The 18,190-nt window shown below is 41.1% G+C and overlaps 1 protein-coding gene across 4 annotated transcripts in view; it reads right to left on the bottom strand.

The window, feature by feature from the left end:
* The window catches only part of LOC128736904 (insulin-like receptor), a 153,013-nt gene that overhangs the window by 88,375 nt on the left and 46,448 nt on the right, over positions 1 to 18,190 (bottom strand). For all 4 annotated transcript variants that reach the window (XM_053831410.1, XM_053831411.1, XM_053831409.1 and 1 more), the window contains exon 4: positions 17,006 to 17,134. In XM_053831410.1, the coding sequence (XP_053687385.1) occupies positions 17,006 to 17,134 (129 nt within the window). The remainder of the gene's footprint in view (positions 1 to 17,005; positions 17,135 to 18,190) is intronic.

Raw genomic sequence — 18,190 nt, 5'->3', positions numbered from 1 at the left:
CACATTTTTTTGTCTTTCCTCACGGTCAAAAAGAGTGATCTATATATGTTAAATTAGTATGGTAAATATGACCTAAGTATGGCCACCTTGCTGTTAGGTGAATTTATTATTTGCTTTGCAATTTCACTATTGCCACGTAGCTCCGTTAGTTAGAAAGCGGACCCGGTGCTGTATTGTTAGTGTTTTCTCGAATGCAAACGTAGAGTGGGGCTAGTCAGTAGAATTTTCCCTTCGACAGTATTGGTGGTCAGTATTGGTGGTCAGTATTTGGTGAACGTCCAAAGTATCACCGCTTTACGATACATACTTTGGCAGTTCAGCCGAATCCTCTGCACTGCACACTGTTGTCCCTCTGTCCTAACACGATGACAGTTGAGCGCAAAAATGTTTAGCACTCATCCGAAGATAGTCTAGAATTCAAATTATTTAATTGTGACACATCGATGTCATGTGAGTGAGAGAAGAGAAAGAGAGCACGCACGCACGCACACGAAGTGACGCGACCGTCACTGTATAATTGTTTGACTCGACCACCCTCGACGCAATCATCCTTCCTATTCCTGCTACTGTTGACAGCAGCCCGTCCGATTAATTTGCCAACGCGAGATTGTAAGTGAGTAAGAGCATATACTACAACAGCAGTCTCAGACTCAGACTTAGATTAACGAGATCGTTATCACGCTCTTTCTGAAGCAGAAGCAGGAAAAATGAACCAGTTTGTTTCAGATGGAACTAAATCTGGTTTTGGTGGTTTATCGGAAACAATCAGATTTGAAAGTTAGCGTACATGTGTGATAACTTTGTCACTTTTAATCAGCTGCAAGGGTAGGAAATTTTCCATTAAAGTCAATTGTTTATACTGGGGAAAGTACAGCCAGTATATCAAAATGACGAGCTTGATTTTAAGGGTCTTTCGTTGGCAGAGCGAGCAAATGTACACGTCTAATAATATATGAATTTTCTTGAACTTTTTTAAAGTTTTTTTGGAATTATTTTTTCTGTAATTTCTCAACTACTAAACCACAGATGAAACAGGCATCACGGATTGGATACTGTGATTCAATTTTCGTATTTTGATGATTGCCGCTTTGGAATAAAAAGGCAGACCAGCACATAACACGTTGGGACGAGTTGGAACTGGATTAGGTAGCATTAAAATACTTGCTTTTTTGTCATTACCAATGGTTCTGATGTGCCTGAGTGTGTTTGTTAGTACTAGATTTACAAGAAAATTTTAGAATATTCAGATTAATCTCATATAAATGGGTGGTTACATACGGTAGGTGTGCTTGTATGGCAGTTCAGCATCGTTTGCTTTCGTGCCTCTCTCGTTGAAAAAATAACCACAGTCCCGACATAAAATAAGTGATAAATAGTATGGCATTATCAATAAAACGAGGTATGATAAAATACCTATATTTCATCACTTTCTTCTACCATTTTCTTTATCTAATTATTGATTCGTACTGATAATGTATTGCCCGTAGAAGAGTTTTGAGGGCATTAATAATGCCAAAGATGTTTCAAAAACCAGTCCACAATAAGTGAAAATTTCAAAAGTCCTGATTCTGGTTGAATCTTAGATGAAAATGAAGATGTTTTTTTCTTGATTTCTTAGTAATCGCCATTACACGTGTCAGTTTTTAAGAAAATTATGGAAAGACAGCTATTCCCAATTCCTAGACCTCTAGCTATGACAAAAAAAGATATCTCAAATGGATCGTTTGCTTTTGAATTGTTAAATGACAGAGCCTTAGAGAGGCGTGAGCAATTTGTACGCGGGCATGTCGAGAGTTCAAGCGAAGTGAGCACTTTTTTCGTGTGCCTCATCCGTATAATACTTCCCGCCCTTATGGTCCTATGGCCTAATTGCTGGCAATTGCGGCTGTCGGTAACCAGCGACACAACGAGGCGTAAAGGCAAACTAAACTTGCTTATGGATCTTGGTCCCATTGTCAAATGATACATTGGAATCCCTGAATGGGCCCATCTCAAAGACCAGAAGGTCCTTGGCGGACATACTAGAATCAATCTCCTCTTCGCGGACAGCAATTTATACGCGATACTCTCGCGTAAAAAGGTTACAAGCAACAATCTTGTCATGGAAGCACGTGGTTTGATTCAGTGGAACTTAGAAGAATCTCCGTCTAGGCTGAATTACACTTAGCCCATTTCGGGAAATTCGCAAGACATTCATGTGTTTCATTTTGGATCGGAAAAAACAAATCAAATTGGCTCGTGAATTTGGCTCTTGTGACGTGGGTTTATTTTTTCTACGCTTTTTTCATGAAAGTCCGGCTAGAATTGTTGACCGGAAAACAAAATAAAAATCGTCAGATACTTCGGATCGGAATCGGAAAGATCCATTTGATCCATATTGATCGGCAAAACATAAGCGCAAAGGCCTCATATATATATACCCATCAACACAAGCAGCAAAAAAAGCGATAAAAAATGACTTAACGGAAGCACTCTCCGCGAAGTGCTTTATTTACCTGAAATACTAGTGGAATACTTATAAAATTATAAAAATTGTGTTCTGGCACATGGAAGTATTTTTAAATATTTTCAGTTAACAAGTTAGGTTAAACTTCTCGTCCGGTGGTTTCACTACGATAGACGTCTACGAACCCGCCAGTGTCGGTGCAGTTTGAAGTACTTCGCCCGCCTAATAAGGAAGTTGTGGAGTATTCCTTTTGTTCAGTCCGCGGTGGTTTGAAGGATCACCACTACCGGCGAGCCACAGGACCTGGGAAGGAGTAGTGGGTTCGAATCTGTGAGTTTGTCAGTTTATAGTCTTTTAATGATAAAATTTTCATAACATTTCATGTTGTTCCTAAATTATGGCCGCAGAATCGATTTTTCTGAATATTTACTTCAGTCAAAAATTCTCATGAAATCTCTGAATTAAACAGTACAAGCGAAAAGTTTCGTATGAAAATGTAAGTCAATTTTCTTAGCATAGTTTTAGCAGATGAATTACCGGTAGATAGTTCGTCTCTTGCTGTAAAATAAACACAGTTCTCTTCATTTTTGTAAAGTTGTTTGTAGGTTTGACGTTATGCACACCAAATTTTGAAATTGGTTTTAAGCAATATGGTGTGCTGATATTAAACCAGCAAAAAAATTCCTTACTGAACATCAGCAATTTGATTTCTGTTTACTGAAAATAAGCAAACCGTTGATGAGTGCTGAATGCCCAGTAACCCAACTGTCAAATCGACCGCCATGTTGAATATACTTATAAGCGCGGGTTTATAACGTTTTCGTTTGTGAAATTAAAATTTAAAATAACTATGGATCCTGCACTCGTAGAAGCTCTTCGGACATTGAAAACAATGTCTTCAAAGTGGAAGTGGTGTTAGGTGAGTACATTTTTGACTACTAGATATGGTTCGTACAAATTTCTATTTTTCAGAAGAAATGTTCTCCTGCCATCAGCTAGTATTCGGCAACATATAAAAATGTATTCGGTGTTATGCCATGTCAACAATGATTGAATGCCATGCCAAATAAATAATGTTTAATAAAAACACATACTTTTATCTATAAATTAAAAAAAAACCAAAAAATTACATAATTTCGCTGAATTTTGTCAGCAAAAAGCTGTCAAATTCAAATTACTGAGTGATGAGCAAACCAATCATATGAACTGAATTTTCAGTAAAGCTTTGACGTTTCAAGTTACTGATCATTTCAGCAAAAATATTTTACTGAATTTATAACTGAAAACTCAGCTTGTCAAAAATCAGCAAAAGTTTGCTGATTAACGGCGAAAAAAAATTACTGTGTGGGTATGAAATGGGGAAGGCAAATGAGAAACGTCCAATATAGCTCTAGCCATCCCAAGCCTCTACCTAGCGCCTCCACGTGACCATACCTGGTAATGCTCTTTTGAGTAGCCAAGCTAGGAGGTGCGATGCTGGGTGGTTCCCGGCTGCCTGATCTCAAAACCGGGGCTTTGGGCAGACGGCGGAGCCACACGGCCTTGCTAATCGGTAAGCCTAATTTAGTTATTGTATTTTTTTTTTGTTTTAGCTTATGAAACATCTCTTGCTATGTAGCAAAAACTTTGGCCAAAACGAGTTTTAATACTGCACATGGATATCAGAATGAAAAAATTAAATTAAGTATTAGAAGCACTTATGGAACTTCAAAGGACGCTATTCTATTTCATACGAAGGACTGCTGGTGAGATTGTTCTATTATATACCACACTTCATTATATACCCATATATACCACATTTCCTCTTAATATCATATGTGGAAGGTTGGATGATGGAGTGGATTGCCAACCTGAATCCTTAAGGTCTGAAGCAAATATGGCACTTCTCAACTCAAAACAAACAAATCATCACGTGGGTTAAAGTTGGTACAGCGAAATTGATTATTACATGGGAGGATCCTAATGCTGGAAGGCGACTCTTATAACCCCGGAAAAAAACGAGACTGGAACAGAGGAAAATTATGACTGAAAAGGGTGCAAAATGGCAGAAAGAGGAAACAGCGAACAAAGAAAAACGAGAGAAACCAGTAGAGAAAACGAGACAAATAGAGGGAAGACGGAACAGAAAAAGAAAAAAACATGCCAGAGAAAGTGGTACAACAGAAAAGAAAAGATTGACGAAAACGGAACAGAACACAAGAGAAACCAAAAGGGAACAGAATAATACTGAAAGATAGAAAGAGATAAAAGAAAACCAATAGAGGAAATGAGAAGTACAGTAATAAGAGGTCAAACAGGATGTAAAAAGAGAAAGAAGGAACCAAATAAAAATTTTAATGGGATGGGAAAATAGGACAGAAAAACAAGAAAAGAAAACCAGGTAAAAAATAACATCGAAAAAATGAAACTAGAGAATAAAAAAACGAAAAACGGGACTTAAAAAAGGAAAACCGGAAAACATAGGGCCAAAATAGAATAAACGCAACAGAAAAGAAGAGAAAACGGGGCATCTATAGACAACAACGAAACAAACGAAGATAAAAAACAAGAAAGAGGAGAGTTAAAAAGAGACGGAACCTGGAAACGAAAAAAGGAAAAAGGGAAAAGAAAAGACGGAAAACAAAGTTATACAAAAATGAATGAAAAATAAAATGAAAACAGGAATGAAAATAAGAAAAAAAGACGAAGAAAAACGGAACAAACACAGTGAAAACATAGAACAGAAAAAATAAAAACGAGAAAATAAAGAAAAAGAAGGACAGTGACAACGAAAACCAAGAAAACGGTACAAAAATGAAGAAATAACGAAAAAATAGAAAAATTGGGCTATTAAAGAGCAAAAAAGGAATAGGAAAGAGTAAAACGTGTGTGAGAGTGAGACTCTCGTGTCTAATTTTCTGTCTATGTCAAAATTTAAGTTTATTTTATTATCCACTTCTTGTTCAGCCTACAGCCGGGGTGGCTCGTGTTGTTTCAAGCACTCGTCTCCACTCAACTCGGTCTTGGGTCACTTGTCGCCAATTTCCTAGTCGTCTCAGAAGTCGCAAATCGCTTTCGACCTGGTCGACCCATCGTACACGTTGGGCCCTCCTGTTCCTGGTGCCGGTGGGGTTGTTGAAGAGGACTATTTTCGTCGCACTGTCGTCCGGCATCCTTACGTCGCGTCCGGCCTACCGTAGCCTGCTAACTTTCGATAGATGTACGATGGGAGTCTCCCCAAGCAGTGTCTGTAGCTCGTGATTCATATGCCTCCGCCACTCTCCGCTTTCAGTTTGTACTCCGCCAAATATCGTCCGCAGCACTTTCCGCTCAAACTCAGCAAGGACGCGTATGTTCACCGTAAGCAACGTCACGGCTTCAAGTCCATGAAGAACTACCGGTCTAATAATGGTTTTGTACATTGTTAGCTTCGTGCGGCGGCATATGCTTCCTGATCGTAGCGTTTTACGAAGGGGAAAGTAAACCCGATTTCCCGCTTGAATGCGCCGCTGGATCTCCTTACTAGTGTTGTTGTCCGCGGTCACCAGCGATCCCAAATACACGAACTCCTCTACCACTTCTAGTTCGTCGCCGTCAACGGTTACCGTTCGTGGGAGGCGCGCATTTGTTTCCTTTGAGCCTCTTCCTTTCATGTATTTGGTCTTCGACGCATTTATTTTTAGCCCAATTCTCCTAGACTCCGCTTTCAGTCTGGCGTAGATTGCCTCCGCCGTCGCAAAGTTCCTGGCAATGATATCGAAGTCATCTGCAAAGCCTAGAATTTTGCTACTCTTGGTAAAAATCGTGCCTCTCATTTCGATGCCCACTCGTCGGATCACCCCCTCAAGAGCGATGTTGAACAGCATGCAGGATAAATCGTCACCTTGTCTCAACCCTCGCCGCGTCTCGAAGGGACTCGAGAGTGGCCCAGAGATGCGTACGAAACACATCCTTCGATCCAATGTAGCTCTGATCAGTCCCGGAAAACCGTGTTCCTACATTATCTGCCATAGCTTGTCTCGATCGACTGTACCGTATGCTGCTTTGAAATCATTAAAGATGTGATGCGTGGGCACGTTGTGCTCCCGACATTTCTGCAAGATCTTGGATTTGTTCCGTAGTTGCACGAGCCCCCATGAAACCCGCCTGATAATACCCTACGAAACCTTGTGCTATCGGTGACAACCGGCGTAACAGGATCTGGGAGAGTGCCTTGTAGGCAGCGTTTACCAGCGTAATACCGCGGTAGATGCAGCAGTCTAGCCGATCACCCTTTTTGTAGTTGGAACAAACCACTCCTTCCACCCATTCCTCCGGTAGCTTTTCCTCCTCCCAAATCCTCGAAATAACCCAGTGTAGAGCCTTTGCTAGCGTTTCTCCGCTATGTTTAAAAAGCTCTGCCGGTAGGCGGTCCTTCCCAGTCTCAGGACTTTATTGGTCTTCAGCCGATTTCTCGTTTGACTTCTTGGAGATCAGATGCTAGGACATTACTATCTTCCATGGGCGCTCCTAGGTTAATTTCCGTTTTGCCTCCTTCTGCGACCTCGCCATTGAGGTGTTCATCGAAGAACTGCTTCCATCTGTCGACCACCACGCGCTCGTTTGTGATTTGATTCCCTCCCTCGTCCCTACACATGTCAGGTTTCGGTGTGTAGCCCTTCCGAGTTTGGTTCACCTTCTCATAAAATTTGCGCGTGTCATTAGCTCGGGATAGTTGTTCTAATTCTTGACGACCTCTGTCCTCCTTTTGGCGCTTTATTATCCACTGTCAAGTTCAATTTCAAGTCAAATTGTATATCCCGTTTCCCATTTGTATAATCCCCATTGCAAGACTAATTTAATTTTAACTTTTGAGCTCTGATTTCGAGTCCAAAAAAGCCTTTCTAAGACTTGACCCTTCTTTTTCGACAGACTTCGCAGCTGGCTGTTAGAGTACAGGACAATTACTGGGCTAGCGCAACAATCCTACTGGCTCTGTCTAGCAGCACCGCCCAGCCGCGATTCGAATATTGTCAACGAAAAGGAACCATATTTCCAGATGTAAATCGTCAATCTAGTTCTAACAAGTAAATTTTTATTCACTAGCGTTCTTTCAAAGTAACCACACTTCTGCGACCGACTTTTCCACTCACAAGTCAGCGATAAAATTCAAGCAATGCAGTTCCACTGTTTGAAAGTTGAACTTTTGTGGCTTCCCGGCTCTCTGTAGCCGGTTGTGTTACGTCTACTTTGGTCAATTCACAGGTTGGTTAGCGATTACACGCTCTACTGGCAGTTGACGAACGAGCGCCACCGCAACCTTCTGGGAGAAAGTCGAACAGTTGCTAATTCGCTGTCTAGTTCAACCCAGCCAACGATTAGGAATTGGGACGCATGGTGTTTCAACTTCCATTGGGATGTTCCATTTGGAACTGATTTGCATTGCTTGCGTACTATTTGAGTTTTGACATCCCGCAAGGCAGCCTTCTGGGACCAATATCTATCGCCATTAATTTCAATTTTAACGGCATCGGCCGCCATAAATGAAACATTCTCCAGTTGAAAACCCCTCGAATTCAGAGGTCAAAGTCTAACTAAACATAATGGTTAAGCTTGCAGCGCTGCTCGCCAAAACAAAATAATCGAAATTGTTTACGTTTTCTCCAGTCTGAAAAAAATCTAAATTTAGCACAATCACTTTCATTCCTCGGGTAATATGTCGCACGCCCACACACGGTATTGCTAAACTACACTTCACGTTCCCTCGTTTCCCACTTTCCGCTCCCACCTCCCCCTTCCGGTGGTGTGCGGCAAAACGAAGTAAAAATCCCCGCACACACAAAAAAAATCCCCGACCCAGTTGCAAAATTGCGTTGTTTATTGCGACGATGTAAACAAATCGAACGGCTGCTGCTGCCGCTGCTATATGGATCGCATTGCATGTATCTCCTACCGTCCCGTTCCGTCCACCCACACCCCCCGCCCCGCTAACTGTGTTGTGTGCGATTTATTTGGCGGAATAGAAAATTCGTCTGTGGGTGTGGCACTGTGCGCTGAAACGAGAACCAGTTGCTGCTTGCTGCCTGACTGGCCGGTCTGGCTGTTGACCTAGAAAGTGGATTTTTAATTGAATTATCCGGAAAGCCGGAGTGTCATTACGACGAGCGACGACGGTTTGCGACCGCAGCAGCAGCAGCACTCGAAACTTGTGGGACAGCAGCTTGTATTCGAAAAGTCAAAAAGCTGGATGAGTGTTGTTTTTTTCTCTGAAAGAAGTCATGCGTCATTCACTCCGAAATGACTTCATCCGCCAATTGTGCCACAACAACAGTTGTGTCACACGAACTAACTGTGGGCTTCTCTTGACGGGTAATACAGAAATTAACGTTGCAGCGTCAGCGAAACTGACGTCGGAAGTGCGTAGGTTTGTCTTTCTATCGCTCTCTTTCGGATGGACGGCCACGGATGACGCCAGTCGTTGTCGATTCCGTGCACATGAGGTAAAACATTCTACGGGTTAGCATTTTTTGTACACAAAAGTGCGATTTGTCTGGTTTAGATCTCACAATGTGGAGGAGTTTTATTTCATTTATTTTTACTGTTTCAAAAGTAGTTCGATTCGGAGGAAAAAATGGTAACATCGAACCTCGTTGGGCCCCAAAAACCCTTCCGCAGCTGCGAAACCCCTCCGGAAGTGCCGTAAATATTCGATTTACACCTACCGGAAATGACGCAAGTAAACAATCTTATCACTGATAGCTCTACAATGAACACCTATGCAAAATAGAATGCACAATACCGTGCAGAGAGTGGGCACCAATAACTAGATTGCAATCGCCTGACCGGGGGTTCAGAGCTTTTTATGAATGGCCGTTTGTCGCGAGCCGTTCGTTTTCGTCAAAAATTTACTCATCCATTCATTCAGTCATTCATTCGCTTGCTTGTCCGAATTGTTGATGCTGTTATTGTTGTTGTTGTATTACTACCATAATACCCAACAAACGCCTATTCTGTGCAGTCAAGTCAGTGTTTACACAGTGTAGACCTGAAAAGGTCGGAACTCATCCGGTTCCACTGACTGCCGCACGCCGCCGCGGGTAATGTGCCCAGGATCCATCATATGCGGCATTCGCATTCGCGGGCGACAACACCGCACCGCACCGGCAACCGTCGATAATGACGCGCGGGGGCGTTGAATGCGTTCCGCTGACTGTCAGACAGACAACAGGTTTGTTTTGGTTCGCTGCTCGTACGCACGCCCGCGCAAACCGGACGCTGCTCGTACGCCGCCGCCGCCGCCGCCGTCGTTGTTGCCGCCGCGGCTGTCGTCGTCATTGCAATCGCAAACGGAGCAAAGAAGATATAGACGTGTCCAACGAGCCGCGCGCTATTTAAGGTTAGGTTGGACGGCTTCAATTGCACCGCCGCCTCTGGCCGCAATCGTCGTCGACGTCGTCGTCGTTGTCCGGTTGGGGCGGCTCATCTCCAAGGAACTTGTTCCGTTGGTTGTGCGAACGAAGCTGACTAAAAATGATACATGATGTCACGAAAGAAGAGAAAGGCGTCAGAAAGATTTATGGCTTGGATATGATAAATTCATTGCCAACCGAACAGCCGGTATCAAGTTTTAGAGATCTTTGTACCTTTTTAGTTAGTTCAGAGCAAGCAAGGGGGTGCTTGATTAATTACGCTGCTAATGCGATGATCGCGAGCGCATTGTTTTATAATGCCGTCTGGTTGGTAGATTTTAGCGAGAAAAAAAAACGTGTTCACTCATAGTTGAAAGACGAGTCATACACCGCATGTTTGCGGCTATTTTAGTGACCGTAAGGCATTTGTTTTTAAAATTCCTATGTTAATTTTGGATTAATGTAATCCTTTTGTGTCTGTTACTGACTAAGATCAAGATATTTGGAAGCTTACAAATCCTAAAATTTATGCTGAACTTGATGTGGCTATAAAAATAATAATTCGATAGTTACAGTTTTATGATCGTGAATTTTGACTTATCTAATCTTATAATGCTGAAACACTTGTTGCTGCTTACGAGACCAGATTTTTTAGAAGTTTCTTCGTACGTTCAAGGCTAAAATAGGAAGAATTTTAAAGTCGGGAGCATCTCTAACCTCGCAATTTTTAAATTAGGCGGCACGGTTCCATTCTTATGCCTCGCCGTACTTTCCAATTGTGGTTCCGATAGGGAAGAGCGATCAGGGATGACTAATAATAGTGGGACAGAAAGATGGGAAATGTAAAAAAAATAACGACACAAACATATCGAAAGCCGTCTACAGCGGTTCAGAAAAAAGTGCAGAAGTTTCAGAGAAACACTACAATTCCTTCCTAAATTTGATCAGAAACTTCAGAATAAACTCTAGTTTTAGCTCCTACGAAGAAATTACGTGAATAATGTAAAACGGTTTTTTAACATTAGCCCGACTACCACTAGCCCGAAAACGTGTGTGCGTGCGCGAGTGTGTGGGTAGCAGAATGTCTGCACACAGCAACGGTGGCTGTTTCTTTTACGACTGCGTGAGCGTTATAACCGTTGAATACTATGCTTCTCATATTCTTTCGCGGGTGAGTAGGCATCATTGACTTCTCGTTCGATTCGCAACATTGCTTTCGGTTTTATTCGGGCATTCGAGCTTGTGTTACATTCATGCTGGTATTACATTCGGGCTCGTGCTGCATTCGGGCTTGTGTTACATTCGGGCTAGTGTTACATTCGGCATGTGTTACATTCGGGCTTGTGTTATTCGGGTTAGTTGCTCTCGGGCTAGTGGTTTATAACACTAACCCGAATAACAAAAGTCCGAATACCACATGCCCGAAGGGCACTAGCCCGAAAACCACTAGTCCGAAAGCAACTAGCCCGAATAACACAAGCCCGAATGTAATACCAGCACGAATGTAACATTAGGTACTCCGTAACCGCAAGGTTGCAGAATCGGCTGGCTGCGAAGTCTTTTGTATAAAAACAGAAGGTTAAGTTTTGAAACGGAGTGTAGCACCCAGGATTTGCTTTCGGATCGGTGTTTCGGGCACGTGTTATAAAATCAATTGCCGAAAGAGGGATTACATGCCCCGTTAATCCATGTTGTACTCGTGAAACGAAGAGGCAGAGCCGCGGCAACGGTATGCCAGATTGCGGCCGACACATGACCTGAAGTAAAAGAACATTTATTAAAAGAATTTGGGGAGCACCGGTCCATTGAAACGGTGATAAATGTAATAGAAAAATTGAAACAGGGAGAAAATGAAACCTTCCATGAGTATAGAAAAGAATATTAGGACCTAAATAGCTCGTAGATGAGCACGAATCAAAACATGAAGTTATCGAATCGGCAATGCAAGTAAGTCTCCGTATGCATACCCTAGCAGGTCTACACGATGAGGACCTGAAGGAAGCTGCTTTAGGCAATCGAAATATAAGCTTAAAACAGTTACTAGAAAACGCCTTCAAGAGGAGCGTTAGAGTATCGCCGAAGTCGAGGAATGGCTAAATGATTAAGAATCGGTCAAATTCACGAGCAATCAGTTGCCCGTGATGCTAATGGAGAAATGTGATACAAATTTTGCAATACTTTTCCTTTTCTTCGTCATCTTCGCCCTCGATTTTATTCATGGGCGGGAGTGCGAACCCTCGCAAGTGATTGGTATCAGCAGCTCGGGCTTCAACGACGAACGAGAGCGACGACCGTAGCTGTTAGCTAAACACACACTCGCAAAAACTCGTTGCAGTGCATGAATAAATAAGAGCGAGGGTCCGAAAGAATGAGGACGCGTCTGTGAGGAAATTAGACCGCACGAGTGTGGGCTTCGCAACACCGACCCGAAAGCAAAGCCTGAGTGCTACACTCCGTTTCAAAACTTAACCTTCTGTTTTTATACAACAGACTTCGCAGCCAGTCGATTCGCAGTGTCGTAACCTTGCGGTTACGAAGCTCCTAATGTTACATTCGGGCTTGAGTTACATTCGTGCTGGTATTACATTCAGGCTCGTGCTGCATTCGGGCTTGTGTTACATTCGAGTTAGTGTTACATTCGGGCTAGTGCCCTTCGGGCATGTGGTATTCAGGCTTTTGGTATTCGGGCTAGTGTTATAAAACCCCGTATTGGAATGATGAAGCAAATCCTTTGAGTCTGCTGCACATCCCGCTATGGCCAATTCATCGGTTCACTAATTCCCGGTTATACCAAAATGACGTCCTGGTCATTCAGCCTTTCAAATCAAATACTACTGTTTGTTTTGCAAACCTATATAACCTCTGATTATAGCTTGGTTCGACCCATGCACCTTCCAGCATTGGACAAAAGATAGGAGTCACAACGACAACTTGTTAAGCGTAGCTACCTATTACTCCCCCCCTTCCTTTTCACTCTTTCCCCTCCATTCCCAAAAAAAAAATCATTACTTTCCCCTACCGTCCCTCCATTAATTGTAAAAACCATCGTTTTAAAAAAATATTAATATTCATAAGTGAAGCTTACAGAGCAATGTTACTTTATTACATTTCAGCTGAACAATGCTGGTTCTGTCGTGACCGTTCAATTATCAAAAACTTAGCACATCGAGAACGGAGCCCAAGAGTATTCTATTTACACCGATATTAAAGCTGCGTTAGATCGTGTCAACCATTAACAACTTTTACTAAAGTTAAAGCACCTAGAAGCTTTTGATGATCGAGCGTTGGCTAACATCGTTTCTCTCCGACCGCTTCCTACCAGTAAAACTAGGAAACTTCAAGTCTCAGGAGTTCCAGATTAAATCCGACGTGCCGCAAGGTAGTGATTTGGGGCCGCTGTTATTCTCGTTTTTCGTTCAATGACGTCTGCCCATTGCTTCCCCGTAGTTATCGAATTACGTATGCTGACAATCTGAAAATCTTTCGTATTGTATTACGGTCGAAAGACGACTGCGGCTTCAATAGTTCAAGGTACTGCTACACCAATAATTACCAGCCAACCTTGGAGTTTTGTTGGACACCGAATTTATTTTCCATTGACACTATCATATGAGGATTTCAAAGGTGGTTTATCAGATCAGCATTGTGGTTCCTTCCGTGGACTAATCCGTTTTAGCTCTAACCATATGATAGTCGCAGTAAATTGCAAGGAAGGGATTCTTTGCAGAGAAGAAACTGAAAATAAACGCAGCTTCGAGGTCTCTACGATCAAGCAATTTTTTACGCCCGCCTTTCCATCGGATGGCCTACGATCAAAGTGACTTATCCTGGTGCAATGTTCTTTGGGATTTAACCTGCATAACAATAATTCGTCAACAAACTCGGCCCATGGCTGGCCGTCTCCAAATTCTCGAATGTACCACACATTCCAGGCCTTGCTTCACTTGGTCTAATTATAGAGCACGCTGTACTTGTTCCTATAATTCCTACGGTCAAAATGAATGTGTGTTATATTCAAAACAGCAGGCAAAATATTATAACACTGAGTTAAAAGGTAAATACATTAAAAAAAACTATTTCATAATGTGATTGTGTTGTGTGTACATTTTAATTCAAAGGTAGTTCATGAAAACTCCGCTAAATTATAGACAAAGTTAAAGCTAATTTGGACATAATTTAGACAAAAAGCGATAGAAAATATTTCGTGATTGGAACAAAATAGTGAAAATAATAACACTAAATTTAGTTCGTCAGGAGGAAGACAATATGGTAAGACAATTAAATATAAAATTGTAATACCGAAACAACCCGAAAAATCACTCCATTCTTCTAGTTAAAACATACTTAAGAACCCGAAAAGACAAACTCAATGAAAGCAATGAGATAAAATTAACACTAAACAAACGACTGACTTCCACGAATATTTTTCGCTAACAGATCGAAAATGTCGAGATCGTCGATAGATTAGCGTTGATACTTTTCTCAAAAAAAAAAAAAAAAAAAAAAATTTGCATTATGTTCGATATATTTTTTAATAAAAAATAATTGAGCAGAAACGCTTGACAACGAGCCAAAAAAGTAAAGGGTTAAATGACTCTTTCACGGCACGTTTAATGTGAAGGTTTGAATAAAGGTTACATTGATAGGAAGGTTACATTGAAACAAATCTAAAATTTTATTTCGAGACCCCTAACCTAGCTTGTGGGTAATTTAAAATACTACGCCCAAGTATCAATACGAGTTTTATAGTACACTTATTGCCGTTTTCATACCCAATTTTGATCATAAATATCATCATAAGCATGTGAAAAAACCCAAAATGTTACTCGGCCAATTAGCCAAACCAAATCACACGGCAGTGAAACCGCGTGGGAGTATAAACCAGATTGATGCTAATGATTCATATGTCCAATCTTGTATCGCTCACGTAAAAGGGACATACATAGTATGTCCCAGCGAGTGCTTCAGTTAAGTAGTTTTTTTTCGCTTCAGTTGTTTTCTGCTTGATAGGTTTCCTATAGTTAAAACCTGGGGCACGTGCAATATGAATCAAATGGATCACTCTGAGGTGTCGGACGTATAAGATGACTGTCAGTATACCTGCTTATTGCTACTCTAACTTTCGTAAAAATGCCGAAGAAAAATAAACCCACGTCATAAGAACTAGCCCCTCAAGTCAAGCTCTAATCAGACAGTTCACAGAGACGACGAGCATTTTTCAGCCCAAAATTGTGGCCATATCGCTATAGACGAAAGGGGTCTGTTCTACTATAAGCTTCTCAAATCTGACTTTTGCCGATAGTACTCTGAATGTTTGTTAATGACCATTTGATGATCAACTTGAATCGAGCTTTTGATGAAAAACGACTAAAATACCAGAAAAAAGAGATCACAAAGTGATTCTGCTGTATGACAATGCTCCATCACACACTGGGAAGCACGCGGCTCCTTCGCATGCGGCCTTCTCAGCGGACTTGGTTCTTTCCGACTACCATCTATTTGCACCGATGATGGGACACGCACTTGCTGGACAGCAACGCTTCAATTCTTAGGAAAGTGGCTAGATGAATGATTTGTTTTTAAATAGGACAGAGATATGGCAAAAAATCGAAGGAAAAACTTTGAGAAACATAGAGAATTTCATGTGTTTTTCTGTGATTTCTTCAAAAAAAAAACCGATTTCATACTTGTACACTGTTATAAATCTCAATTGTTTTTGGAAAATGCGAGCCCACCAAATAATCGAGTTAATAGTTAGAAAAAAATTCATCTCATACTTTTTCACTTCTGTAGTAATAGGACACTACCTTTCATGATTTAAAATACCATAGCATACAAAGAGAATAAATATGTTATACTGTGAGGAGACTTCGACAGACTCGACCCTAAGCTCATAGAAAAAATATATCAAAATGCCACAGATAATCAGAGCAAATTCGTGGTTGAATGGTTGTCCGACGGACGGGCCTGTCTACAAGCAAAATAGCTGCTGTTGAGCTAGATTTCAATCATCGGGAACCTTCCGGTAGAATTGTGAGTAAAGATCTACAGATGAAAAGATGAATTCACGGGCGAACAGAGCAACCAAAGCAACAGCAAAACAAAGACAGAGGAACAAAAGATGCAAATTGTTGCGATACCGAATTAATTTTTGTTTTATGATGGGAATATCACTGCAGAGCACTGTAGATGGATTTAATCCAAACTGCTAGAAACTCTCCTAATTGGAAATTCCTAGATTATTGTATCAAAGATTACAGGGACCACAATGAAAGGAGTCTAGGAAAAGAGCAATAAGGCTGTTAATATCCAGATACTGGCGTTAACTTACGGAAACTGTGTCTTGCAACAGGTTGTAAGTGTAAATAATCAGTTGATCAGTTTCTTATTTCAGCCAACATCTTTGGTAAGTATAACACCTTCTCGAGCTTTAAAGTGCATTCGCGCAACATAATGCGTCGCGTGACGGTGGGTTATTATATTATTTTATTACATTGCAGCTGAACATTTTAATACATTTTATTGACTTCGTTTCAACGGGGTCAGAAGAAACGAACACTTCAGACTGCGTCTTGTATCTAGTCTAGGTGTGTCTAGTAAACAAGAAAAAGATTTCTTTGCTAAATGTAGAGCATAACAAGTACGAACAACACAGAAAATAATTCAACTGGAGTAAAAAGAGATCTGACAAGACCCAGTATCATTGGGAAATCCAGCACACCTGTTAAAATTAATGAAAGGAAGTACATTACACAACACGGCAAGTGTGTTGGTTACCCTCGAACAATTCAAATAGCTGGAAACTTCGAAGCTCCCCCAATACAAAATGATTCCGAGTATGGACATCGAATTTGTCTTTTATACAAATATCTCCACACCGTGTTAAAAATAGCGAAAAATTTGTCTTAATTTACTCGACATGATTAAAAAACGATAAAATGACTTAATGACCGATGCAGCAGCAGCAGCCGGAATAGCCTTCGGTTCTTAATTTAGCATTCCCCGCAAAGGTGCTTCACCTTAGTTGGACATGCTGTTCTCGCTGTTCGCCTTTATTTAACACAAATGTGTCGTCGATACGATATTATTGGCATCGGTTGTTTGAATATTTATCGGATTAAATTTGGATGCAGAAGAAGAGCACTATTATTTAGTGCATTTAGTAGTTAGTTAGTGCGGGGACAAAACCTACCTTTACGTAGTTATCCGAACCGGGTGCTATCGCCTTCCAGTCGATTGTGTTGGCGAAACAAAGCTTCGGGTTCTTCTCGATCCGAACGCTGCCGCGAGTTATGTGGGTAAGCGAAATTAGACCGACTTCCTGTGGGAAAAAAATTAGAAAAAGAAAAGGAAAACTTTAGACTATCGCCATCATTATCATTTTTTTTTTGCTAGTCTGTTGATCATCGATCACGGAATCTACTCTATTATTTCCCCGTTTGCTGACACTTGTTGGTTAATAAGCCCGGCCCGAGCCGGTCCGTAATTAATAAATCGCTAATCCGGCTAATTGCGACCCATTTTTCTCTAGCAATCAAAACACACAGCGCAAAATTTGCCCGACGACGAGCGAAGCTCGCACAAACACAAGCGTGCGTACGCACGCAAGCACGCACGCTGGTAGGAAGTATGCAGCAGACCAAACAACAAAACAGAAAGAGGCAAGGGTGCGGTTGATCTGCGATCGACCGATTTGATTATTATTCTTCGGCTGCTCGCCGTCGCTGTCGTCGTTGTCGTCTTCCCGCGGGCAGCGATGCCAGACTTTGCTGAAGAAAAATTCGTAGTTTTACCAGCTGTGTTTTAATCACCGAAAAAGGTTTATAATTGCGTTTTAAAATTAGGAAAGAAGCTAAATTTAATCAAATTTTAGTTTATATGAAAGTTTAACCGACATTCCATTTTTCCTTGTTAATTTTTCGTCGCTTGTTTTTTTTCGCGTTTTGTCTTAAATTTTTCATCTTTTTTGTAATGTGTTATGTGTTGGCTTTTGTGCTCGTCTTCTTGTCGCTTTTTGTTGTTTTTTTACTGTTTTTGGTTTCTCATTGTTTTTGACATCTGACTTTCTGACATCTTTACATCGTCTTTTTGTCTCTTTCCAGTGATTTTGACCCTTTGATTCTTGTTTTGTCTTTTCTTTTCATCTGTAGCTTTTCATCTTTTCATTGTTCATCTGTTTATCGTTTCTTCATCCCCTTTTTCTGCATCTATTTACTTTTTCGTAGTTTTTTCTTGTTTTTTAGCATGTTTTGTTGCTTCTTTGGCGATTTTTTATCATATTTTTGTCGTTCTTTTGCAGTCTTTTCGTCATCTCATTGTTAATATCATTTCGATGCCGTTTCTCCGTGCTTTTATCATCTCTTTGTGGTTTTTTCTT

This window comes from Sabethes cyaneus, chromosome 2 (genome assembly GCF_943734655.1).
Source record: "Sabethes cyaneus chromosome 2, idSabCyanKW18_F2, whole genome shotgun sequence".
Lineage (NCBI taxonomy): Eukaryota > Metazoa > Arthropoda > Insecta > Diptera > Culicidae > Sabethes > Sabethes cyaneus.
The sequence above is the reverse complement of the archived record's forward strand: the minus strand, read 5'-3'. Positions and strand labels throughout refer to the sequence as shown.